The following is a 27,934-nucleotide window of genomic DNA, read 5'->3' on the forward strand; positions in this document are numbered from 1 at the left end:
TCTCGCCCCGCTCCAGTCTATTCTTCACTCCGCTGCCCGGCTCATCTTCCTGCAGAAACGATCTGGGCATGTCACTCCCCTTCTTAAACACCTCCAGTGGTTGCCTATCAACCTTCGCTCCAAACAAAAACTCCTCACTCTAGGCTTCAAGGCTCTACATCACCTTCCTACCTCTCCTCCCTTGTCTCTTTCTACTGCCCACCCCGCACACTTCGCTCCTCTGCTGCCCACCTCCTCACCGTCCCTCGGTCTCGCCTATCCCACCGTCGACCCCTGGGCCACGTCCTCCCGCGGTCCTGGAATGCCCTCCCTCCTCACCTCCGCCAAACTAATTCTCTTCCCCTCTTCAAAACCCTACTTAAAACTCACCTCCTCCAAGAGGCCTTCCCAGACTGAGCTCCCCTTCTCCCTCTACTCCCTCTACCGCCCCCCCTTCACCTCTCCGCAGCTTAACCCTCTTTTCCCCCCATTTCCCTCTGCTCCTCCCCCTCTCCCTTGCCATCCCCTCAGCACTGTACTCGTCTGCTCAACTGTATATATTTTCATTACCCTATTTATTTTGTTAATTTTGTTAATGAAATGTACATCGCCTTGATTCTATTTAGTTGCCATTGTTTTTATGAGATATTCTTCCCCTTGACTCTATTTATTGCCATTGTTCTTGTCTGCCTGTCTCCCCCGATTAGACTGTAAGCCCGTCAAACGGCATGGACTGTCTCTATCTGTTGCCGACTTGTTCATTCCAAGCGCTTAGTACATTGCTCTGCACATAGTAAGCGCTCAATAAATACTATTGAATGAATGAATGTGGGACATGGACTGTGTCCAACCTGATTATCTTGTATCTACTTCACTGCTTAGTACAGTGCTTGGCACACAGTAAGCATTTAACAAATACCATTATAAAAAACACCCAGCAGGAGTGAGGGGTTGGAGAGAGATAAGTCAAAAGTGAGGCAGTTAGAAGGCATATGTAGACTTTTTCCTGTTAACACATCTTAGCTGGGCTGGGCAAAATGTTGGAGCGAAATGGGAATCTAGCTGTGAAATGGTACTGGGTTGCCTTCCTCCCTCAAATCACCAGTTCACCTAAGGCCCAGGGATAGAAACAACTTCAAAGAGTTTTTAAAAATAACTGTTGATTCTGTAGCATCTACCAAGTCTTAAGAATTTTAGGATGCTGGTCATTTGCCCTTTGATTAGTTGGGGCCACTAACATATTCTGAACAGTAATGAGCAACAAGGTGTGCTAATAGATCATTTCTACTTTTGTGTTCAAGAGAAGTAACAGCAACATTTCCAACTATCTGCACTTTCATTTTGACCAACATGATTCTGTTTTGAAAGGTTTTGTGGTAATAGGTCACTTTTCATCAGGCTCTAGAAAGTTATACTACATTATTTAACCTTTAAAAATTGCTGTATGTGTTAAAATATGTTTTACGGATGTACAAAAAGTGAAAAGCAATTAAAAATGAAATAAAAACATTTGTGATAGCTGAGTCTTTTTCTAGGGCTCAATGAACTGAACATGTGAAAGTGTATAAAAATGTGGAAACTGTATATACTTCATTAAACTATTCTACAGCTGCCACTTATTTTATTTTGGAATAAAATAATAATTGTCTTGAACACAATAGCAAACGTTTCCTTCACACTACACCAGAGCTCCAATTATAATCTACTCCAATTCAGATTAATCACACCAAAATGGCAATTCCATTACACCAAGGGTAAAATTTATTAGCCTAATATATGGCTGTAATTTCAGTAGCTGAACATTACATGTTTAACTGCTTGGGGAATTTTTATTATAATTAAAGCTAAACAAGATGCACCATAATCAGACTTTTAGTGGAGAAAACTAGTTATAAAGTAAAGTTAATTATGGAACATGTAATGTTTCTCTAGGAGTCTTAAATTGTGCTTTTAGCTTCCATTTGATAGGTACTTAGCAGTGGCAAAGGCATGTAACTGCAGATGAAAGATGCTTTAACTAAATTTTTACTCCATTTCTCATGTTATTTAAAGCCACTTATAATACTATATTTATTACTATAATCCTGCAGCTAAATTACAAAATCTAGCATAAACTCAACTGAATACAGTATAGTAGTATATTCTGGGGAAAAACATGCTTGTCTGGTTTTAAACTTACTGGGCCTCATCCTACATTCCCTATTGAAATGCCCTCTTCTAGGTCACCATACAGTGCCTTGGGGCCTAAAACAGTAAATAGTGCCTCTCAAAAACAAAACAAAACATTTTTCTCCCATTCTACCAGCAGAATCAGGCTCACTCTTAGCTCCCTGAACACAGTGAAGCAAAACATTACTTGATTTAAAAAAAAAACAACAAACTGGCTCATAATGATATTTAGCTATTATAATGATTATTGAATCTATGAAAATTGCACCTTTCCCACCACATGTATGCTATTAGTTGTTTTCCACATAAAAGAAGGAGACATGAGTGGATTTAAAATTGAAGGAGGATGAAACAAATGTTTCCCTTAAAGAGCATTAAACGATCAAGGCCTTTTGTCAAGAAATCTCCAGCCCCTAACTTTTCCCCTGGGTAAAAGTGAAATGACTAAAGTCAATTTCTTTCGGAATGGCCTCATGCCACTCAACAAATGTATATATTTTATTTGAAACTTTAAAACCAGGTTTTGCTCATCTTGAAAGTTTTCCAATTGGTTCCTAACTTAATACCCAGGGATGCAGAAAACAATGAGACTTCTTTCTTTTTTAATTAAAACATTCACAAAGTCAAACAACTTATGTATTCAAAACTTACGAGGGCTCTTCTGAGACAACAGCTCCTTCCTCCAGCTCTTGTGCTTGCTTATACCAGGGCACCTTAGCTTCCACAGGAACTTTCTCTGAGCATCAATGTTTGCATATGAAAAAGGATAAAAGGCATAGTTTGAACCACCATCCAAGGAAATGTGTTGTGTTGTCCTTAGTCAAAGGCTGTATGCAGAGACAATGTAAAATCTCTGGCTGTTGTCCCAGGTTGAAATTTTGTCACCCTGCCCTCCCTTAAACTTGGGCACTCCTAATTTCATTTCTTCCCATTCCACCTCTGCCTTTCTGGGACTAATTTAAACTTGGAGCAGTAATACAGGAATGGGAGGGAAATTACTCAAATTGAGAAGGAGTGTGTCCTAGTGGAAAGGGCTTGGGAGTCAGAGGACCTGGGTTCTAATTTGACTCTGCCATTTGCCTGCTGTGTGATCTTGGGCAAGTCACTTATTCATTCATTCATTCAATAGTATTTACTGAGCGCTTACTATGTGCAGAGCACTGTACTAAGGGCTTGGAATGAACAAGTCGGCAACAGATAGAGACAGTCCCTGCCATTTTACGGGCTTACAGTCTAATCGGGGGAGACAGGCAGACAAGAACAATGGCAATAAATAGAGTCAAGGGGAAGAACATTTCGTAAAAACAATGGCAACTAAATAGAATCAAGGCGATGTACATTTTATTAACAAAATAAATAGGGTGATGAAAATATATACAGTTGAGCAGACGAGTACAGTGCTGAGGGGATGGCAAGGGAGAGGGGGAGGAGCAGAGGGAAATGGGGGGAAAAGAGGGTTAAGCTGCGGAGAGGTGAAGGGGGGGCAGTAGAGGGAGTAGAAGGAGAAGGGGAGCTCAGTCTGGGAAGGTCTCTTGGAGGAGGTGAGTTTTAAGTAGGGTTTTGAAGAGGGGAAGAGAATTAGTTTGGTGGAGGTGAGGAGGGAGGGCATTCCAGGACCGCGGGAGGACGTGGCCCAGGGGTCGACGGCGGGATAGGCGAGACCGAGGGACGGCGAGGAGGTGGGCGGCAGAGGAGCGGAGCGTGCAGGGTGGGTGGTAGAAAGAGAGAAGGGAGGAGAGGTAGGAAGGGGCAAGGTGATGGAGAGCCTTGAAGCCTAGAGTGAGGAGTTTTTGTTTGGAGCGAAGGTTGACAGGCAACCACTGGAGGTGTTTAAGAAGGGGAGTGACACGCCCAGATCGTTTCTGCAGGAAGATGAGCCGGTCAGCGGAGTGAAGAATAGACTGGAGCGGGGCGAGAGAGGAGGAAGGGAGATCAGAGAGAAGGCTGACACAGTAGTCTAGCCGGGATATAACGAGAGCCTGTAGCAGTAAGGTAGCCGTTTGGGTGGAGAGGAAAGGGCGGATCTTGGCGATATTGTAAAGGTGAGACCGGCAGGTCTTGGTAACGGATAGGATGTGTGGGGTGAATGAGAGAGACGAGTCAAGGACGACACCGAGATTGCGGGCCTGAGAGACGGGAAGGATGGTCGTGCCATCCACGGTGATAGGGAAGTCTGGGAGAGGATCAGGTTTGGGAGGGAAGATGAGGAGCTCAGTCTTGCTCATGTTGAGTTTTAGGTGGCGGGCCGACATCCAGGTGGAGACGTGCTGGAGGCAGGAGGAGATGCGAGCCTGAAGGGAGGGGGAGAGGACAGGGGCAGAGATATAGATCTGTGTGTCATCTGCGTAGAGATGGTAGTCAAAGCTGTGAGAGCAAATGAGTTCACCAAGGGAGTGAGTGTAAATGGAGAACAGAAGAGGGCCAAGAACTGACCCTTGAGGAACTCCAACAGTTAAAGGATAGGAGGGGGAGGAGGCGCCTGCGAAGGAGACCGAGAATGACTGGCCAGAGAGATAAGAGGAGAACCAGGAGAGGACAGAGTCTGTGAAGCCAAGGTGAGATAAGGTATGGAGGAGGAGGGGATGGTCGACAGTGTCAAAGGCAGCAGAGAGGTCAAGGAGGATTAGAATGGAGTAGGAGCCATTGGATTTGGCAAGAAGGAGGTCTTGGGTGACCTTAGAGAGAGCAGTCTCGGTAGAGTGGAGGGGACGGAAGCCAGATTGGAGGGGGTCCAGGAGAGAATGGGAGTTAAGGAATTCTAAGCAGCAATTGTAGACGACTCGTTCTAGGATTTTGGAAAGGAAGGGTAGTAGGGAGATAGGGCGATAACTGGAGGGGGAAGTGGGGTCCAGAGCGGGTTTTTTTAGGATGGGGGAGACGTGGGCATGTTTGAAGGCAGAGGGGAAGGAGCCATTGGAGATTGAGTGGTTAAAAATAGAAGTTAAGGAAGGGAGGAGGGCAGGGGCGATGGTTTTAAGAAGGTGAGAGGGAATGGGGTCCGAGGCGCAGGTGGAGGGGGTGGCACTTATGAGGAGGGAGGAGATCTCCTCTGAGGATACTGCAGGGAAGGATGAAAAAGTAGGGGAGAGGGTTGGTGGTGGGGAGGGGAGAGGCAGAGGGGTAACTTTGGGGAGCTCAGACCTGATTGGGTTGATTTTTGTGATGAAGTAGGTGGCCAGATCATTGGGGGTGAGAGATGGGGGAGGAACAGGGGGCCTAAGGAGAGAGTTAAAGGTCCGGAACAATTGGCGGGGGTGATGGGCATGGGTGTCGATGAGGGAGGAGAAGAAGTTTTGCCTGGCGGAGGAGAGGGCAGAGTTAAGGCAGGAAAGGATAAGTTTGAAGTGTGTGAGGTCGGCTTGGTGCTTGGACTTTCGCCAGCAGCGCTCGGCAGCTCGAGCATAGGAGCATAGGAGCATAGGAGGCGGACAGAGGAGGTGATCCAGGGCTGTGGGTTAGTGGAGCAAGAGCTGCGGAGGGAAAGGGGGGCGAGAGAGTCGAGATGAGTAGAGAGGGTGGAGTTGAGAGCGGAGACCTGATCATCGAGAGTGGGAAGTGAGGACAGGGCGGCAAGGTGAGGAGAGATGCTTTTGGAAAGACAGATGGGATCAAGAGAACGGAGATCTCTGTGGGGCAGTAGCGAAGATTTGCAGGGGGAGGGAGTGTGAGAGATGAGGCAGGTGAGAAGGTTATGGTCAGAGAGAGGGATTTCAGAGTTGGTGAGGGAGGAGATAGTGCAGCGGTAGGAGATGACGAGATCGAGGGTGTGACCGAGTCGGTGAGTGGGCGTGGTACGGTGGAGGAGGAGGTCGGCAGAGTCGAGGAGGGATAGCAGGTGGGCAGCAGAGGAGTCAGCGGGTACATCCATATGGATGTTGAAGTCTCCGAGAATCAGAGGGGGCAGAGAGAAGGAGAGAAGGAGCCTCAGTTTCCTCAACTGTAAAATGGTAATTAAACACTTGCTTCCCCTCAGACTACAACCCCATGTGGGTCAGTGATTGTACCCAGTCTGATTAACGTATTTCTAACCCAGTGCTTAGAATAGTGCTTGATCCAGAGTGAGCATTTAGACACCATCATATGAATAATAATAATAATTCACACTATTTATTACTACAAGCTAATAGCTAATTTTCTGATTTCCAGGTAAATGGTTGAAAATGAGAATTTAAAATCAGGTAAAATCCAATCCCTTTTATTTTTAACTACAAAAAAAATGTGTTTAACCTATTTGAGATTCAGAATTTAAGCTCTAAGTAATTTTTTCTAATTTAACATCAAAGTCCATTACTGATCCATACAAATGTATTTCCCAATCGGACAATCGAAGTTTTCAAAAATTTCATGGTGGGTCATAATCCCAATATCTTTTAATGGTTTTGAATTTGAGTGAAAATTAGCACACGTGCGCACATACACACACACACACACACACACACACACAAAAGCAGTGCAGTCCTCACGTGCAAAATTTCTGGCACACACGCAGAGAATGTCTATGCAATTTTTATATCAGAAACACAGAAAAATGCACCTGTTACAAATGGCCAATCAATCAATTTCAGTGTAAGGAAATCAAAGCAATTTAGATTCATTTTTGTGAATAATGAGAAATATGGCTTTCCAATGATTACATACTCTTTTTTTAAAAATAATGACTTTGTATTTGGCGTGACATGGGATTCAGCAGAGTAGTGATGGGGAGATCTGGGGATGGGCTTTTACCACCTTTGCCCTATGAAATCCATCAGAGCCAAATTTATACAACCTTCAAATTAGGGGAAAACCAAACCATGCTTTGTCTGTCTTTCTAAGCAGATACATTTGATTGTGAATTTCAACAACAGCATTCGAATAGCTCTAATGGAGGTTAGCCCAGCCAAGGAAAATCACTTTAAAAGTTTAGTTACTGACATATATGAGCTATAGGGCCAGTAAATTTGATCGCAAAATTATTCTCAGATAAGTAAAAAAAAGAATAAATCCACCCACTTAAGTCTCAAAGCCATTGTTACCAGGAAACAAGAAACCTTCATATGTTAAAAAATTCATAAATAGATTAAGGCAGTCTTGAAACAATAAGGATTTTATAAGGCAATGGGTAGGAGATCTGCTAGCTTACCTTTGGGTTTGTAGCAGGGTGTAGGTACAATGCATTCTTCTTTTATGTGAGGCTTTGTTTTAGGGCTACATCCTCCTGTATGCATCCCTCGATGATCAATGCAGAGAACCACCCGGTATCTGAGCCCCTGGCCACATGTCACAGTGCACTGACAAGAAGAAAGCAAAGTCTTGTGGAAAAAGGAAATATGGCAAGAGTTTCTCAATATAGAGTAAGCATAGGCAGCATAGGGAGCAGTGTTTGTGCGTCAGCAAGTAAAGTTGGTTTGTAATACTCCATTCCAGCATGAATTACTCAGTCACTTTGCCTGTTAGGGATGGGACTCATTTCTAAATCTCTCAGGCTTAGATCATTTATTGACATTGGGTGTTAAAGTTTTCTTTCTCAGAGCCACATGGATAACTTTCTGGCTCTCTGTCAGCTAGATGGCCTATGTCCATTATTCTTGCACTGGATGTGCCCACTCTCACATCAGTTTTGGGGGGCCTGTTTTAGAAGAGATGCTTTTGATGACTCGGACAAAGAGATCAGAAGCTAAAGCGGCAACTTTGCCAAACAAGCTGGCAGAGGGAAGAACGCTCTTAGTCTGCAACCCAAGAGAATATCGTAGTCATAGTTACCGGAGACCACTCCTGTGCCAACCACTTGGGACAGTCAAAAATGTTGCAGGGCTGAACGATGGGCATCTTGGGAGTGTACATGCATTTCCATTCTTCCACGGAGCTGACATGCCCTTGGATGTCTTCCTCCACACAAGAGACTGTGCGGCTCTGGATGCCCCCTCCACAGGAGGATGAGCAGGCTGTCCATGGTGTGCTTTCCCACCTGCAGAAGCAAGACCACAGTAATCCAGGGGAGAAGATGCACCCTCGATAACTAGTGAATACCCTTTCAGATCATCTCCTCCAATTTTCCTCTGGAGGCCTCCTGGAGAAATACTGTAGCCTAGTGGAAAGAGCATGGTCCTGGGAGTCAGAGGACCTGGGTTGTAATCCCGGCTCTGCCTCTTGCCTGTTGTGTGACCTTGGACAAGTCACTTAAATTGTCTGGACCTCAGTTACCTCATCTGTAAAACACAGATTCAATACCTCTTCTCCTTCCAAACTGAGAAGGTGAGCCCCATATGGAGCATAGACTGTGTCTGTTCCGTTTATCTTTTATCTACCACACACTAAGTTCAGTTCTGGGCTCATAGTAAGCGGGTACCAAATTCCATGGTGATTATTAGTGATAGAAAGTTAACAGCCCAGCAGCAATGTTAAAATTATTAAATAAATCTAATGGCAAGAGCTTCTGGGCCACTTCTTTGGCCAAGTTAACTATTCCTCATGACAATTAATTGATGATCTATGAAGAGAAACATCTCAGATCAGATTTACTAACTGATATGGAGCAAAGTAAGGAAGAGACTCCCTAATTTATTCCAGTTTTCCCCACATGGTCTGAAACTGGGGTAGATGTGGGATGGAAAGAATTGGTTTGGTGGCAGCTAATCCAACACCCATCTTAATAGCAGGAGGGAGGTGGAATAGGAAGCAACAATGAAGTTACTATTATTTCAGGGAGTAGCTTATTACCTCCGGTCCTGCACAGAACTGGACTATTCAGAAGGATGGAAGGGAAGACTTAGCCCCAAATTTCCACGAGCAAATCTAACCTATTTCCCCGAGGCTAGTATCAGAGAGCAAGACATTTTTGAGGGAGGCAATCTGGAGGTATGTGAGGATCTGCTTCTTGGTGTGCTTGTACTCTGTTGACATATGTGTACTCTGGTGGGGTAGCCTAGAAGATTTCAATGGTATTTATTGAATACCTACTGAGTGCAAAGCAGTGTACTAAGTGCTTGGGAGAGTACCACAGAAGCAAGACACATGGCTTGAGATTTTTGATAAAATGACATTTTGATGAGGAAAAATGAGTACATAAACATCAGTCTACATCATCTGTAAAAGTCAAGAATGCTGTACAAATGTAAATATAGTTTTGGAGTATTTATTCTTAAATTTTGAATGAGGTATTATATGTGTTCTCATCAATACTGGGTCAAGTACTGCCAGAAAGAATGGAATAGACTGCTCTCTTTTTTGGAGATGTCATATTTTTTATGGGAAGAAAGAATTTGTTAAATTGAACAATATGCCCTGCTTTACCAGGATGAGCAGGGTCATAAATCATAGTTTTATACATACAGTCCTTTCAGTTCAAAAGTGACAGTGAGAATTTATCAGGGGTGTGGATGTGGCCGATACGATTAAAGTGTACACGAAAATTCCTTCTGCATCATGCAAGTGTGAAGATTGTCCTCTGCTCAACTATTGTATATGTTAGCCACGGTGCTGTTTTTATTTCCTTCTCTTCTTAAAGCCTCTACCTTAAGATAGTCACCCCAGGTTCTACTGCTTGTTCTCCAGGCTGACCTGCCTTTTGTAGCTGTGTCTCAGTTGGCCACTATTCTACCACATCATTTGAGGTTTTGCTTCACGGCAACTTGTAAGAGTTTCTTCTGTTCGCCCTTTCTACAATTGCCCCCTTTCAGGTCACTATAATGTAACTACTGAGTATCCTGGTATCATCCAGTCTTCGCATCTCCTGTCTAGTGAAGGTGTGATATGAAGAGGATTGTTTCGATGCTGGCATTCTGACTGCATTCTAGGATCTCAATGTTTATGATACCGTCTTGCTATTTGATGCTAAGTATTGCACTTGTCACGTTGGTGGGACTGTTCCACAAAGAAAGTTGGACATGACAATTACTCTTTATACCTTCAGTTTGGTCTGAATCTTAGAGCCACTTTGGTACCACACTGACTTGTGTCCCCCAGGGCATACTAGTCTTATTTATTTAGCTTTTGGTCTAATCAGATAACAGAATTCAGTGACAGTCTCAACTCTTCTTCAGTGACGTTGATCCTTGGTCGTGGATGGGGTTTGCCGGATCTGGGCTGGTAAATAACTGTGGTTCTCTTCAGATTAAGTGTCTAGCCAGAGGTCTTGGCTGATTCTGAGAAGTAGTGATTATGCTAGCTGCAATCACATTTCTGGAGCTTCTTTTCTACCAATCCCAATCCTGATTAATGACATGGTTACAACAAATCAGCTTTCTTCATTGTAAAATGGTTACACTGAGTTTCTAAGAATGTTAGCTCCTGAATAAGTTCTATTCAATTTTAGGTAGGAGGAATTGTATCTGAAGTTTCTAGGGATTTGGAGTTAACAAAAGAATTTTAAAGTAAAAAACAGGCTATAATGCATCAGGGTCACTGTAGAACATAGAAAAGCAGAAGGAAAAGGGTATCATAGGATGGATTACAAAACATGATAAAGATGTAAACCACAGTTATGGATGAATAATATTAGGTCTATCGTGTCTCTGTTCCAACTCCCGATGAAGTTCCAACCACAGTTAGACGCATAAAAAAAGAGGAGACCTCCCAGATTGGATACAATATTTACTGAGATCCAGTAAATAGATAGCTGCCCAAGATTTTCCTGAACACAAATGCCATAGGATTTTAAATGTGCTACAATCATCTCCATTTCCAAGGAAACGGCAGCTCTAATAATGTAGTGGAGCACCCCAAAGCACTCCATTACTGGAGAGATCCTAGCTAGAAGGCTTCTTCTGGTTTGGTTACAGAAGAATAGTAACCACAGAATCATAAAGTTGGAAAGAACTTTGAGGGATCATCTGCTCCAGATATGGATATCTTCACAACCTTACTTTGTGTCTCTTGCAGTTTTGTAATTCTGAGAATCAAGAAGGCCACCTGAAAGCTGGCTAGAGGAAAGAGTATGGAACCGGGAGATTGGAGACTCAGCTTTGCCTCTGACCTGGGGTGTGATCTTGGATAAATCATTTAATTTCTCCGTTCCACAGTTTCCTCATCTGTAAAATGGGGATAAGGTACCTGCTCTCCCTACCTCTTAGACTGCAAGTCCCAAGTGGGGCAGGGATGGTATCTGACCTAGCACTTAGCACAGGGTGCTTAGAACATAGTAAGCACTTTATAAATACCATAAATATTAAAAAAATTCTTCCATTGGTATGACTGAAACCTCTCCTGCTTTAATTTAATCCCATTTCTGCTTATTTGGTAGTCATGGTCATCCTCTTCTGCAGAAAAGCCCTTCATGTTGTTGCAAACAGTTGTTGCCCTTTAACCTTCTCTTCTCTAAGCTAAAAAAAATGCTTTAACTCTTTATCATGAGAAAGTGTTTTGCAATTTCTAATTTTCTGTACTTCTGCTGAGTCTTTCCAGTTTTTGACATCCTTTGTAGAGTGGGATGACCTAAATTGGACACAGTGCACAAATAAATATCTGATCAGTGCAGGGTACAGCAAAATATCCTTCCCAACTTTTGCATGAAGCCTTCAGGCTGAAACATTATCGTGTCATGTTGTCTTTTGGAAAAATAAATAATCTGTATTCAACTTTTGGTCCACCCTGGACTCCAGGAATCGTAATGTGACTTCAGATTTTATTGTGACTCTACACCCTTTACAAAATCTTTACTTTGGTTCATATACAGGAAATCAGCAAACAATATTAAGGCCTCCTTACTGTATTTGAATAGGACCTCTCTGCTTCTATTTGCTGATTTCAAGAAAGCATGAGGCATCATTTAAAGCTCTGACAGCTCCTAACAAATTTGTCTGTTTCAATTACTCCTTAGTGATACAGTCAGTACCATGTCTGACCCTTTCCCAACACCAATGGAGTAAAGCAGGAATATTCATATTAGGCCAATCTTAATCACTGATATTTAAAAATAATTATAATAATTATAGTACTTGTTAAGTGCTTACTATGTGCCAGGCACTGTACTAAGTGCTGAGATGGATACAAGCAAATCGAGTTGGACACAGTCTCTGTCCCCCATGGAGCTCACAGTCTCAATCCCCATTTTACAGAAGAGGTAACTGAGGCACAGAGAAGTGAAGTGACATTAAATGGTTAATTGTGTGCAGAGCACTGTAATAAGTGTTTGGGACAGTACAGTACAATAGCATAGGTAGACACAATCTCTTCCCACAAGGAAATTACAGACTAGACACAATCTATTTCAAGCAGCTACGATTGAGAATGAATAAAGGAACTGAAAGCTGGAGTCAGAATAGGGTTTTAATCCCCCAGAAATCTTTCAAATTAACAGACTATAAACAACATAAAAAGCCCTAAAATCCTCATACAAGAGCTACTATTCACTGAAGTCTGCATTCTGGAAGCACCACAGAAGCACCATACACAACAGTCATGCAAATGATCCTGAATCATTTGGCAGCAGTGTGACTTAGTGGAAAGAGCCCGGGCTTGGGAGTCAGAGGGCATGGGTTCTAATTCCGGCTCTGCCACTTGTCAGCTGTGTGACTTTGGGCAAGTCACTTAACTTCTCTGTGCCTCAGTGACCTCATCTGGAAAATGGGGATGAAGACTGTGAGCCCTACGTGGGACAAAATGATTACCTTGTATCTACCCCAGTGCTTAGAAGAGTCCTTGGCACATAGTAAGTGCTTTACAAATACCAACATTATTATTATTATTATTGTTATTAATACGCTATGGGCTACCCCTAGCCTCAAGTGGGTTAAGGTGCACTTGGGAATTCTTACACTTAACCAAATGTTTTTTAAAATTATACCAAGGACAATAGAGTCACTGAATTGTACTACTTCGGCTGCATACTGTTCAGAAATTCATTGGCCAAAAAAAAAGGAAAATTAAATTGAGAGGGTCAGGGTGTTCTTTGAGACATTGAGAGACAGATATAGAACCACTGTGGCATCAAGCTTCAGACCTAAATGAAGGTCTCTAGAGCAGTTGCAGCTTCCAACTTTCCATATGACTGCAAGACCCAGGTCCCCCACAGATATCCAATTAGGTTTCTTCAGCGGGTTTTACCAGAGGCATCCATATAATCCATTTTTAAACTCAAATGACAAGAAGGGTCACAAAAAATGAGGTCCACGAATGCAGTGAGTCTATCAGCATTGATGTTGTTTTCATTACAACATTTTGTTCAATAAGTGGGACATGAAAGGAGAATGGTTGATTGCAGAATATTCAAGTTGCTTAAGTAGGGAGCCTGTAGGCAAAGCGAGCTGAAGAACCATTTTAGGTATACAGGGAAGTACAGCCTTAAACAACATGGCTTAGCTGAAGACTTCTGGGAGATGACAACAGTAGATAAAACAACCTGGCATGTGGCAGTTAAGAATGGGGAGGCTACATAAGAGTAGAGACTTTGGGAATATCATCATCCCAAGAGACAGGTATGAAAGCAGTATTCATTAGGTGCCACTACCAATAAACCCACCAGCATAGCAAAGGACTATTTTTGTGTACACTGCTCACCAATGAATAGAACCAATCGTTGGTTGTGTCAACTTGGAAAATCAATCAATCGATTATGTTTATTGAGCATTTACTGTGGTAGACCACCATACTAAGTGCTTGGGAGAGTACAATATGACAGAGTTGGCAGACATATTCTCTGCCCACAACGATAAAGGATATGGATATATATATGCATATTTCTCATATATACACATGTATATATATATATGTATATATGTACACACACACATGCAAAGACATACCAGGCACACATGCTTATACACATTTGAGAAAAACCTATGTAATTTACATGATATTCTTAAGATACACATTGATTAATACTGAAAAATTTAGGCTAGAGACTTCAGAAACATCTAGAATTAGCAGCAGCAACTGTGATGATACACAAGTAAGCAGAATGATTCCTTTGACTCCTTTCTGAAGCTTGGAACAATTTTAACTTTAAATTTGATTGTATTCCCATGTATATTCAGAGCGAATGTAATGTATATTTTGTACAAGAGATGACAAGCCCCCAAACATTTTAATACATAGACACAAGTACAATAGCAGAATGATGAAGTAGCTATATTAGGTGGGTTGAGATTAAGGCACTGTTGCTTTCTTAGGTGAAATTTGAGAATGGAGAGTATTGAGCTATGAAAGAAGCTCAGTGAGACCAACTTACAGAGTAAATAAAAGTTATCTCAATGCAGCTAACCTCTAGACAAAGTTCAAATTTGCGGTATTTGTATGCTTGCTTCAGCTGTGATAACATATGCATCAGCTAGCATAGTATTCAGATTCTCATACATTTTTTTCCATACACTGGAAATAGAGGAAGCATTTTAAAAGGTTTTTCAAGTTTTCTTCAATGATTTTTTTTTCCCACATCCTTAAAGTACTGGACTTATAAAAATGTAAAGTGATGCATTCAATTTAACAATAGTTTCTTATGTTTAAAATGGCTTCTTGATAACAAGAAACGTGTAATAAAGTTTACTTCTTCAATTACTACTCATTTCCAAAATTCAAGTGGGATTTTTCATTTCTTAACAATGGTAAACCCCATCTGGAATTCCATGTTCATGGCACTGTAAAAATAATTGTGGCAGTGTTTGCTTAATAGCTAGCAACAGTGCTTTAATGACCAAGGCTCCACAGAAGGGGAAACGGAGCAGAAAACAAAGAAAGGAAAAGAAAGGCCATTATGATTGTGTCAATCTCAATGTAACAGTTAACTCTTCTTAAAAATGATTGTCTAATGATAGGTTAGAGTCCAAGCATGTCAGCATTATTCATTAGGAAAATGCAGAATGGGGTGGGGAATACCACCACAATTTTACAGAGAAGAAAGCAGAGGTGAAACACAGGCAGCAAAATGATTTACTAGGCCTAGCTTCTGAATGGTTGATTTTACATACCGAGGAAGGGGATGGTAGAGGTCATAGGGCATGATCTGCTTGTATCCGTCACTGTTAGGAACAATAATGCCAACCCTCTGAGTAGAAGGTACACACAATAAAATAAACACTAGATGATTACATTATACAATACTATTTTTTACACAATAGCAAAATAAAGAGCAATGAGAAACATTTTACTGATTTTAACATTTTGACAACACAAAAATCAGTTTCTTTTTTATGCTAGAATCCATATAAAGTTATGCCAACTGCTTCCAAGCAGTCATAATTTAATGAGTTTTCTGATTCAAAAAGGAAATACCAGTAGGAAGGGGATAGCTCCAAAGTATGATACCACTTTAATAAATATAACACAATAAGCTTATAAATGTTCTCTCCTGCTATAGAAATTACAACATATCATTTTGGATCATTATTTTTATCATCATTAAAGTTGCTTCCAGATTCTGAGAAAGCAAACATGCACTTTAGCCTCAATTCTAATGAAAATAAATTCTCTGAAGACAAAATGAGCTTTGTGATTGACGGTATTGTGTACAAAGTAAATCCTTAGCAAACAGATTTTTTCTTGGGGTGATAAAGGGGTGAGGATGGGGATGACATTGTACTTGGGAAATAGATACTTGGGGTGATGAGTGTACGTAAGACCTTCTGCGGTGGTTAAGTCTCCATGGGAAGAGGAATTTGTGATGTAAGACCTTGATCATCTTCCTATCTCTCATAGGTCAGAATGGTGCCCTTAGAGTGAGAAAAAAGGCTTAAGGTAGAAAATTTCAGGAAAGGAGGATGGAATTTAAGTATGCATCCTTACAAGTTACAAAAAACTTGGAGAGTAAGAGAAGTATGCACTGCTTGGAAAGAGACAGTAAAACCCAGAGTTGAGAGAAAATCATTTTGCTATATGAAGGAAAGGGCTAAGAAACTGAACTGGTTGCCTGTAACAATTTCTGTGGCTAGAAATTCATGTTTTCACAGTGGAGATGAAACTACAATAAAGCTAAACAAAAGTTGCCTATCTTATTTCTTACAAACAAGACATTTATCATGCTTCATCAGCCACAAGAATAGAATGATATTCCACTGAAGTGTTATTGTGAAATCTATGACTAATTCAGCAGAATCATACCTCTCCCTGACAGGGTAGTAATTTAGAATTAAAATTCATTTTATAACTCATTGATAAGGGAAGAGATACCCTCCTTCATGGTTCTATAATGGAGTATCAGGTTCTGAAAAATTTCCAAAAAGAGAAACATACTTGCTTAGCTTTTTATTCAATAAGTAATTAGTTCGTAGCTTAATCAACAAGAGTTGATTGAGTGGAGAAATCTTGGTAAATTTAAAAATCTACTGAAAATAATTTTGTCATTGCTTTCAAAAACCATATCATCTCCCAACAACCACTCTTCCAGTGTTCTACTCAAACGTTTTCTGATACACACCCAACAGTGTAAAAATATAGCCTGAAAAGATTGATTTCAAACCTTTACATGATCAATGAAGCATCTCTTAATGCAATTCAAATCTTAATGTACAACTGTTTGGGGAGAAAAGTCTTTTAAAAATGAATTCTTAATAGAACAATTTATATGGCCTCCAGAACAAAGCTTCTCTAAGCTACTGTCTGCCATGAAGACTTTAACTATGAGAATGAGTCTAAAAAATAATTTGTGTTGCAGTTCATTTAGAGACACTGCAAACCATAGTCACTTGGAGAATTCCTCCTGTGTTAATTCTAATGAAGATATCTATGGGTAGATCAAAATGCAGGATAGATACAAATATTTATATTTTACATTTCTTAACTGTACAACTTGATGAAAATAAAAAGTGGGTCTGCCAGATTGTCCAAGGTGAAGATAAATGATTTATTGGAAACAGAATCCAACATCTAGTTCCAAAGTGGCATTATTTTCCCTGGACAAGTTTCTAGCACGTCATTTGATAGAAAAAGTCAATTTTTTCTGATGGCGCTAGGCACAACAGAGTGGTTATTTTTAATTGTAATGTCTCCAGATATGAACATTCTATTTGGCAGAGAATGCTGGCTTGCTTTGGCCAAATACATTGAGAACCTAAAACAAAATCGACATTAATGAATCATCTGGTTTTCAGTTGCTCCTACTAAGCTAAAAATTCATTACTGGTAACTTTCAGCCATCTTACAATGCTATTGAATACATGAATTCTACTTAATTCTGTAAAATATCTCCAAAGGAGAGGTCACATCATGTAAATCATATATTCTGTCAAATTTGTTACAGTGTGTACTCTCCATGCCAAAACAAATTCTTATTCTTGTTACCTCACAAGAGTTTCTGAGGTTATGTTTTTCCACAAAATTTCAGATATAGATTTAGTCTATTGTTTGCTTGGAATGATTTTCCAGGTACTAGCTAAAAACCTATCTTCATTTTATCCTTAAAAATACCTCTTCATTTTTGACTTTTCGGCAAATGGGCTGGCTTAATTGCATCAGAATAAGAAATAAGAAAAATGTTTTCACAAAGACTCAATTCTGCCCATTTCTACCGCACTCCTTAAAATTAATTTGCATTATCTGATTACGTTTCTTACCACATTAATTAATACCAAGTAAATTTTCATAAATTTAATTTATTTCATTTCTTCCTTTCAAAAAAATGGAGAATACTAACTTAAATATTAGGGAGATCTTTTACAGGTCTCTGACACTTGATTTACTGATTCCATTTCAAAATGGATGCCTTAACCTAGGCTAGATAAAATGGAAGGGGAGAGGTACAGAAGGAGAGATATTGTTCAGAATGCAAGAAAGTTTGTATTCCCATCTTCATTGAAGACTTTGTTTCAATTTAAAACAGTAATTTTTAAATTTAAATTTCAAATCACTCTGTATTTCTATGGCTTGGGTCACAAAGAAAATAGAATATGTCTAAACAATAGTACTTTTCCCAATCCTGTCTCTGCGTATGTTTAGGTTGGTTCTGACCTTCCTTGGGATGAATGCTTTGGCCTGTTCTTTTGATTAAAATTTAGTTTGACTTTGTCAAGTTTATTAACACCCTTCCTTACTTTTCTTGTACTAAACAATTTGTGTACACCCTCAAGGGACCTCTTAAGAATAAGCGAAATTCTTCTTTCACATATTTTCACCTGCATATATGTGTGCCTGTGTATGAAGGATTGAAAGAGAGAGTGAGAAAGAGAAACACACAAAATGTGAATGCGGAGGTGAGGGGGCCAGGATGGGGAGGTGTGTGGAAGAAGCTCTTCAAGCACCCAACATTTCCTAAGTAATTAAGTGGGACACTGGGGAACCCACCCTGTCACCTCTTCCCACTCTCTTAATATATCTCTTCTCTAGTTTATTACCATTCCCCTCTCCCCAGATGCCCCACTACCTTACCAATAATTTATCCAAATTTAAAATTCTTTTTTATCATTAAACTCTCACACACAATTTCCCCTGTCTACTTTCAGATATTATAAGTGCCTTATTTACTCTCGAATCCAGGTGAAGTATTCATCATGTACTTAGTAAGATTGCTTAAGTTCCTACTTTAAAAAAAAAATGGCAATTGTTTAGTGATAACTATGTGCCAGGCACTGTACTAAGCAGCGTGGCTTAGTGGAAAGAGCACAGGCTTGGGAGTCAGAGGTCGTGGGTTCTATCCCAGCTCCGCCACTTGTCAGATGTGTGACTTTAGGCAAGTCACAACTTCTCTGTGCCTCAGTTACCTCATCTGTAAAATGGGGATTGAGACTGTGAACCCCACATGGGACAACCTGATAACCTTGTATCTATCCCTGTGCCTAGAACAGTGCTTGGCATATAGTAAGTGCTTAATAAATACCATCATTATTATTACCAGATAATCAGGTTGGACACTAGCCATGCCAAACATAATAATTATAATTATGGTATTTGTTAAGCACTTACTATGTGCCAAGCATTAAGGGGCTCACAGTCTTAATCCCCATTTTACAGATAAAACAACTGAGGCACAGAGCAATCACATGACTTGCCCAAGGTCACACTGCAGACAAGTGGCAGAGCCAGGATTAGAAGCCAGGTCCTCTAACTCTCAGGCCTGTCCTCTTTCTACTAGGTCATACTGCTTCTCAATAATACTTCATAATAGCATACAACCTTTGGGCAGAACTTGTACCTGCATTTAACTTTTAAAAGAAATGAGTGATGATTACCTGCTCTTCACTATTTCCCTGTGATGGAGTTGCAGAGGAGAGAAAGCTCGAGTGCTTGGTTACCAGGAAACAGGGACAACTTAGTGATGGCCCAGAACTCCATCTCTGTTAATACTGCCTTCCAGGCCTCTGGTTTATTTGCTGGTGCCCCAGTAAATGAGTCCTTACTCTGTGTGCATACGTGTGTGCATGCATGCATGTGAGTGTGTGTGTGTGTGTGTGATGTTACTATTCAGAAATGTATAAGAACACTGGATTCACACATTTTTTTCTATAAATACATTGGATATTGGAATAATAGATCTATGGTGGTAGTTGATTTGCTTTCTCCCCCAAATTAATAGGTTTTAAAGAAGCAAGCTCAAGATCATTGAGAAGTAGTGGGTAATTCACTGAATTAACTGCTCTTTGGCTGAGAATTAATTTGTGATTCAGAAAAAAAACATAACCCTTTCATTTTCATGTACTTATTCATTATATTGTATCTCTGACTTTCCATTTTTGGGATAAGAATTTTGTGATAAATGTTTTCTGGAAACACAAAATGAATGCCTTGACTTATAAAATCTTAAAAAGACAGGATGAAGTGAGCAATATAGTGCTTGTGAATTTGTGATTTCAGCAGCTATTTAACATTCAACCTAGAGATAATTCCTTACTTTTCAATTATGGTAAACATGATATTCTGTTATGGTAAAAACTTCCAGGGGATTTTTATCTGTTATGGTTATAGTGGCACTCAGGATAAATATCCAGGGCTCTTCATTTCCAGTTTAAATATATTTTTATTGAAAATTCCCAGAGTTTAGAGAATATAATTTATTTTTTTTTTAATTCATACCAACACTAGGGGAAAATCAGGAAACATGTGTACTGTTTGTTTTTCAGCCATGGGACTTTCCAGTAAGAATTAGTGCAGAAACTCCAGAGCTCTTCCTTGCCCATACTGTCTCCATGAGCAGTGGGAATGAGGATAAGGTCAGTCAAAGAGCATTAGGCTTACCTACTGCCTTCCCTTTGATATGGATATCTGCCAACTAGGAAGTTAACTGAAAGTGATACCCAGAAGCCAGATTCCTGGCACAGCTTGGTAAGAGCTTTTTTTTTTCCTTCACCAATTTTCATACAGTTTTATAGGGATTATAGTAAACCCGTCTAATTCCTAGGGAAAAAATTGATACCAGAAACCCTGGAAACAAAAGGCCCTATCAATACCTAAAATAGCATCACTTCTTTAAATTTAGCTTTGAGATTCCATGCTGTTAATCCTGTCATTATATCAGCAACTTCCAAGAATATTTTCTTATGACCACACATTTTAAAAATGCTGGCCCCGTTCCTGTCCAATTCCCATCGCTTTTCCCAACCAGGCTATACTGTCCTTTTCACTTGTTCATCTGGTCCCCACTGACTTTGTTCTTGCCTGGGCTCCTTATCTGGTGGTTTTCATAGCTCTTACCCATTGCTCCAAATTAGATAGGAGGGGAATGGAAAAGGAGAGAAAGGGAGACAGGCATGGAGAGAAATGAGAATGGCTCTTCTATCTTTATTGAAAGATAGAGTAGCAGCAAGAAAAGTAGGAAAATTTTAGAGTCAGAATAGGAAAATAGCTCTGGAGAACAGAGGTGCCTCTGCAAACCCAACAGGGGGCATTTGAGGGAAGAACACGTTAATTGCTCCTTTAGCTATATTTACACATTTCCACCTTACCCAAATGCAGCTGGGCAAACAGTTTTTCAAGCATTCTTCAGAGTAGGCATTTAATAAAGGCTAACTGATGATGATAATGATGGTAAAAAATAAAGTTTGTGCTGAGAGCAAGGAGAAGGACTGTAGCATTAACGCACAGGGAATTCACACGCCCTCCCTCTCCACACTAAAGGTGTGAGAATCCCTGCAGTTCTGACATCCTTAGGGGTTAGATGGGTTCCACTCAGGCCTCCAATTAACTCCAGGGAATGGGGGAAGCTCTGGCCAGCTATCCAGGCAGTGGGGAAATCTTAAGGCTGATCATGTCAGTGACACTGAAGCCGAAGGTGGTGTGAGAAATCATAGAGCACCACACTCTCCTTCTCCCCTCCTCACACCACCTCATGTCTTCCTTCTTCAAGCTCCCCTCTCATGGTCCAACTTGTGATGTAAGCTCCACCCAAATTTTCTGGTGATCATATGGGACTCTACTCAAGAACCATTACTTTGCATTAGGTGTGTGACCAGAAATTGGCTGCAAAACACATTTATCATCTTTTGAGGCATGTCAATTTAAAATAACCAGTGAGTTCATTTTGAAGCCCGATAGACAGTCAATAAGACATACCTGTTTGGGCATACCTGTTTGACCACTGCTATTCTTAAAATGCCTTGGCTGAGGGAGGGAAGGTGTGTGTGGAGGGGTGAGGAGGAGGGGAGAATCTGGATATAGTTTTCCTTCTGCGAACATATTTGTTAGTTAACAATTGTGATCTGCAAGGGTGTGATGAGTGAGAACTTTTTTTTCACTTGACTAATCTTTGCCAATTTAATTTTCCTCATTCCCTTGGACTCATAACAACAATTCCATGCCAAAAGTGCTAAAAAGATAGTGCTCTGGTGTTCTCAAAAGCTGCTTCATAGATATAGCATTGGAAAACTGTTGTCAAGCCCAATTTTTTTTAAAACAATTTTATGAACCAAGATCTGTGAGGATGCTTATGAGTAATCTCTAACAGGTCTGTGGTTTTCCAACATGGACTCACTGTCACCAGGTAAAAATCCTCCACTCTGCATCTGAGAGAATTACAGTTGCAACAAAAACAGAAATTTTCTTTTACCTGAACTAAAAGTGGATCTCTTTTCATTATGACATTAAGATGATTATGTTCTCTGGGGGCTTCAAGCTTCCTGACTTATTTGGACAGCTATTTCATTTTGAGAAGGCTAGTGGGGCATGAAGGCACTACTATTACTTTCCACCTAACCTAGTGGAAAACAAATGTGTTCATACATTTCTTTTCTAGAATGTTACCACATTTTCTGAATATAGCTTGAAATGCCAGACACAATCACTTGAAAATAATTTTAGAAACAGGTACACTCCTTACTGTTATGATACCTTTCTGATGCTCTTTTAAAGAATTCCTTTAAACAATGGATGGAGCCTATTCAAAGGCATCAGCTATTTTTATTGGGTTTAGATTTAAACAATGGCACCATTGTTAGTCCAAAATGGCAAATAGGATTCTTTCTAGGTGCCCTGCATAATGAGGAGATGCCTAACCTGAAATAGTTAATGACATTAAGTGTACACCTAAAATCATTTTACCTTCCTTGCAACCCTAAGGATTCAGGATCTATAAAAATTGGGCAAGCACCTACTTCTAAAAGTACCGTTTCCTTTTTAAAATAGGTCACCTTATTAGAACTGAGAAATTACATTTTGCCCCTTTAAAGATTCTTCATTTTAGTTGATAGTTCACTGATCTTTTGTTCTGTGTTCTTGCTAATGTCTTCATCAGGAGATGATTTCCTGAAGATAAAAACTATTCTGGACTTGATCCGGCCTAACAAAAAAGTGGACCTATGTTTAAATTTTAGTTTGCTTTAGCTGGTTTATTGGGATTCCTCATATTCCTTCTGACATTCTGTCTACAATAAAAGGTTATGCTTTTCTTTCAAGAACTCAGTCAAGTCAGAAGTCAATATTTAGCCCCAGGACAGTATACTGGTATTTGCTGAAGCACTCTCTTTCTGAACACCCTCTGCTCACTATCTTACTTGTCACAGCTTTGCCTAATTCTTTCATGAAGAAAAGCAACAAAAAACCCCTGCTTCTTGACATCTGCCTCTAATGTTGTTTTTCTCTTTCCTACTCACTTTTGAAAACTGTCGTACCATTTATGCATGTGTTATACTATTAAAAATAACATACAAAAATAGGAAAAACTGAAATTGGCCAGTTTATTTCTTTTAATCAATACCAAATGGCCCTTTGGATAATAAATAATGGTCTCAATTCTCCCTCCACATAGGGAATGAAGGAGCTACATATATCTGTGGTGCCTGCTCCCCGTGGATTTCTATGGGTGAGAGTTTTTTCTCCCTCCTGCACTGCAAAGAGCTGCCATGCAGAATCTGTGTGCCGGGCACGCAGCTGGCCGATAGCCTCAGATGGCTCAGAGAGACTGATGGCTCATAGCCATCATTTATGATCCAAAAGTCCATTCTACACTGATTTAAAAAAAATATTTAAGGATGGAACCACAGACAGGATGGTCTCTCTGCTTAGGAAGAACAGCAGCCATGGGACACTGCCTAGCCCAGCTCTAATCGTGCAGTCCTTAGGGCAACATTTCTGAGCTAAGGTTCACAGCACCCAAAGAGCCCAAGGCCCATGTGCTGGAGTACAGGATATTGGGGGCTTGATAAAGTGTCTTGCTTCTAGATGCTGGTGACCCTGAAGGAACACAGTCAGCATGGCTACCAGTTTGGGGACTCCCACAGGGGACTAGGATGTTTCTAATCAGTCTGACAAGGGGGGATGGGAGTTGGGGGGGGTGGTCCCTAAAACTGGGACCAACTCAGTTCCTCCCTGATTCCAGAGAGGACACCTGCATCCCAGAGCAGAGCCCACAAGGCTGATCTGACCCCTGAAAGGCCCAGACTACCTCAAGCACTCCAGAACTGGGGACTCCAGCCAGACTCCCTTGCAAGTTGGTTTGAGTCAGCTACATTGCCAGAAAGCACAGGGATCTGTAGAAAACTCCAGGCAACACATAGGTTCTCTGCTTGAAAGAGGCATAAGCCCTCTTCAAAGAGAGAATTTTAAAAAGTGCAGCAAGAGGTTACTTTTTCCTTTGTGACTGTGGGGGCTGCAATTCTATACTCCTGGAAGCGCCTGATGGGGGGCTCAGGAATAAGAAAAATAAGAAAACCTCAAAATACTATTCCCTGACAGGAGTGGATATTATTTCAATTCTGGATTGCATACATTTTTATATTATAATCATAATAACATGTTCTAATTTTGAAAATATTCTCATATCACCATTGATCCACTGATATTTCTTTTTTCATTCAAAGAAATGAATCTGTCTGATTTCAGGCCAATTTGGCTTGAGTTTACATTGTCTTTGTTCAAATTGACTATTACTTCTTATACCATTTGTCTTCATGCTACTGTCATTCATGCACTATGTGCTTTATAGAACAGTGTTTAAAATATGGTGGCTATCATTGTGCCATAGATATTCCTTACAGTCTAAATACCTTGGCTAAAATATGTGCATATTTTACATATTCCAATATTTTCAAACTCTCAAAAGTGAGCAATTTTTTCATACCACATCCAATGACTTAAGCCAGGAGTTCTTTTGAGGTAATATAGGAAAGCCCACAAAATTGCATCTGAGTAAATGGTAAGAGGATCTTATTCTCTGGTCTTGTTGAGGCTTAATAGATGACTGAAAGGCGAGGAGCAAATTGTGTTCTTGCAGAGAACCTTCAGGAAATGTTGCACAGGCAGCTGCATTAATCAATATCCATGAAAACATTTTCTCGGGACTTTTATTCATTCAATAGTATTTATTGAGCGCTTACTATGTGCAGAGCACTGTACTAAGCGCTTGGAATGTACAGATCGGCAACAAATAGAGACAGTCCCTGCCCTTGACTTTTACTCACTAGGGACAGCATCTTAATCACAGAATTCTTGAATTACCTATAAACAATTTTGGAGCTGGCCCCACAAAAGATAAGCAACAGTATTTAAGAATGTGACTCTGAATCCACTAACTCTGCTCAAAACCTTGTATTTTGGGGCGAGTGCTAATCATTCACTGATCGATCACTTAGAACAAGCAGTCTATTGTCTAATGCCTTGTAAAACAAGATGGATAAGGAATTGAGAAGCAAGGAAGCATGATTTAAAAAATCACCTCAGAAACTCATCTTCCTCTGCCCTAAGCGTGGGATTAAGGGCACACAATAGGTTACATACCAATGAGAGAAAGAAAGAGTGAAGAAACTCTCACAGGAGATTGGATGATTATTTTAAAGCTTTGATTTCATGTGGGTTTCTTCTATAGTTAGCATAAGCTGTTTGTCAGAACTGACTGACCTGGCAGGACAAGGGTCCAAGTTGCACTCCTGAAGCTTGGGTTTGGGTTTGATATTTTCTGGGTAGTAGTGGCAATATTGATCAGCTACCACCCGACTGCTCCGTAGATCGTAACACTCAGCCGACGTCAGCTGGTAACCTGCAATATCCAGACAGTCCAGGCAAACTCATGCACATAGCAATATAACATATGGGTTATGCTTTTCATTATAACACATTAATTCTCCCCAGTATGTAAGTACAGGCAGATTTTGACGTAAGAGGTTTCGAGTTAAGACAGACGGTACTTATGTTTCTAAATGTACATCCTGTTTTAGCTTTTCAACACATTGCTTTTGACTTTACAACACTAACCTCCTTTATGGCACTCGCTCCAGGGGCCACGGGGCTGGAGGGAGGGGCACTCGGGAGTCATAGAAAAATGACAATTGTAAAAATACCATTTTTCAAGCCAGGAAAGGGGGAAAGAGGAAAGAAAAGTTTAAAGAGGGGGAGGAGGTGAAGCGGAGGCTTTACCTGATCATCAGACGGAGTCATTAGGGACAGTCAGCATGTCCATTTTGCTTCTGACAATGTAGAAAGTCAGCTACCCTATAGTGGCACCTCGCTGACTCGATATAAATACATTAATATAGATATGTTACTCATCTGTAATTGAGTACCAAATTTGGGATAATTTAGGTAAAAATAGGTTATCCAATTGGTTCACTGTTTCAATTTATGCTTCAACTTAAAATTTACCCTTAAGGCAAAATCATAAAACAGTATTTTACAATAAAAGACACTATCTGTGCTCATGTTGTCTGACAAATTATCAACATATTGATATTTTTAGAGGCTTTAAATACACCAAACCACAGTTTTTAGGCTCAATTTTGACATCATTTGCTTCTGAAAACTAGACAACCTGATAACTTCATTTTTAATACATTTTCTATAGGCAAAATCTTTCGAAGAGAGTAATCTTTCACATAAGAAAATCATAAAATCTTCTTTAGATCAGTGGAACTGCCCCTACCTGCCCCCTTGTTAAATTCCCAGAGCCTCAGAATCAGAATGGGGATGGACCAAAGAGTCCCTTCTCTCACCAGTAATTCTAGAGTTAGTAGACCCCTCTGCTCCATATTTGGAGCAGAGAAGCAGCATGGCTCAGTGGAAAGAGCATGGGCGGGGGAGTCAGAGGTCATGGGTTCGCATCCCGGCTCTGACACTTGTCAGCTGTGTGACTGTGGGCAAGTCACATCACTTCTCTGTGCCTCAGTTACCGCATCTGTAAAATGGGGATGAAGACTGTGAGCCCCACGTGGGACAACCTGATTCCTCTGTGTCTACCCCAGTGCTTAGAACAGTGCTCTGCACATATTAAGCGCTTAACATATACCAACATTATTATTATTATTATTATTATTATTATTATTATTATCTGGAGCTCTGGTGAAGAAGAAGGGATGCCATGTCTCCTTTTTGATCCTGGGTGCAGTCCAGAGGGGTGAACCACCCCACTATTAGAAACTCTGAATATCAATTACCCAAATTTTCGATAATTGGAAAAAATCCAGATAACTGCTCTTCAGATATATGAATTGATTGCATTCATTTGAGTACAAAAGTATTAGTCTTTGTGGTTCCAAAATCACCAAAGAACTGCCCAAAACATTCAGGTCCTCTCCTGCCTAGAGCTGATACAGACTGTCATCCAACCAATGCCAGGGAATGACGGAAAATATGCAAAAGTATCATGTATATGTTGTAGTTTTTAAACCAACAATCCAGGATTATTGTTTTGGATCTTGGAAGCAATTCAAGTCTAAGTGTAATAATGTATAATAATGACCACTTTAATTTTTGAAAAGTAAATCATTGCAATTCTCAGACCTCTCTATTTTTTTTCCAGATTTTTTTGAAAATACATTTGGAATTTAGACTCTGTGATAAATATTTGCTTTGATTGTTCAAAAACAGCTATAATGAATTTGCCTGAATCTAAAGTTGATTGTACCCCAGTTCTGAAATCATGGTCCTGGTTACTGAAATAACACTGCAATAGTATCGTGCATCACAGTGACCATAGGCGTATGAGTAAAATGCTTCCATTTCCCATTAAGGCTGGTTTTTGTTTCAAAAGAAAAATACCCTTGAGTTCCTGTCGTCCAATTCCTCTTGGTGAAATTATTTTCTCTGCTGGTCATTAATATAGTGAAAAGTAACAAAATATCAAATTCCTGAATTAATGGCAATTTATCTTCAAATAAAGTAATGATCTGTCTAATTTGTTGGGTTAAGTGAAAATATTACTATAACTACTGAAATGTTTAAAACATTGGATTTCAGCAAAGGCATGAAAGCGCTTGATGGAAGAATTGAACACAAGTTTGCCTGATGGAACCAAAATGCCTCTCCATATCATTTCAGAATGAAAATGACAAGTACCTTATTTTTATATCATGGAGTTCTCTCTTCTTTTTATCAAATAGTGCGGACATGGATAAGGGCCAAAAATGAGATTTATAAAATTGGGCCTCCTTCATTCCCTCAGTTTGGAGCAGGCATATCAAACTTGGGGCCTATTGTGAGGTTGTCTTTGGCTCAAAGAAGAACTGGCCACAGCAGGGAAGGGAAA

At 40.3% G+C, this 27,934-nt stretch overlaps 1 protein-coding gene across 2 annotated transcripts in view; it reads right to left on the reverse strand.

Moving 5' to 3' along the window:
- The window catches only part of ADAMTSL1 (ADAMTS like 1), a 320,400-nt gene that overhangs the window by 143,625 nt on the left and 148,841 nt on the right, over positions 1 to 27,934 (reverse strand). For both annotated transcript variants that reach the window (XM_039910787.1, XM_029055244.2), the window contains exons 9-13: positions 25,315 to 25,453; positions 15,030 to 15,080; positions 7,891 to 8,095; positions 7,271 to 7,418; positions 2,800 to 2,884 (exon numbers count right to left, since the gene is read on the reverse strand). In XM_039910787.1, coding sequence (XP_039766721.1) covers positions 2,800 to 2,884; positions 7,271 to 7,418; positions 7,891 to 8,095; positions 15,030 to 15,080; positions 25,315 to 25,453 — 628 coding nt within the window. The remainder of the gene's footprint in view (positions 1 to 2,799; positions 2,885 to 7,270; positions 7,419 to 7,890; positions 8,096 to 15,029; positions 15,081 to 25,314; positions 25,454 to 27,934) is intronic.

This window comes from Ornithorhynchus anatinus, chromosome X5, assembly GCF_004115215.2.
Source record: "Ornithorhynchus anatinus isolate Pmale09 chromosome X5, mOrnAna1.pri.v4, whole genome shotgun sequence".
Classification (NCBI taxonomy): Eukaryota; Metazoa; Chordata; class Mammalia; order Monotremata; family Ornithorhynchidae; genus Ornithorhynchus; species Ornithorhynchus anatinus.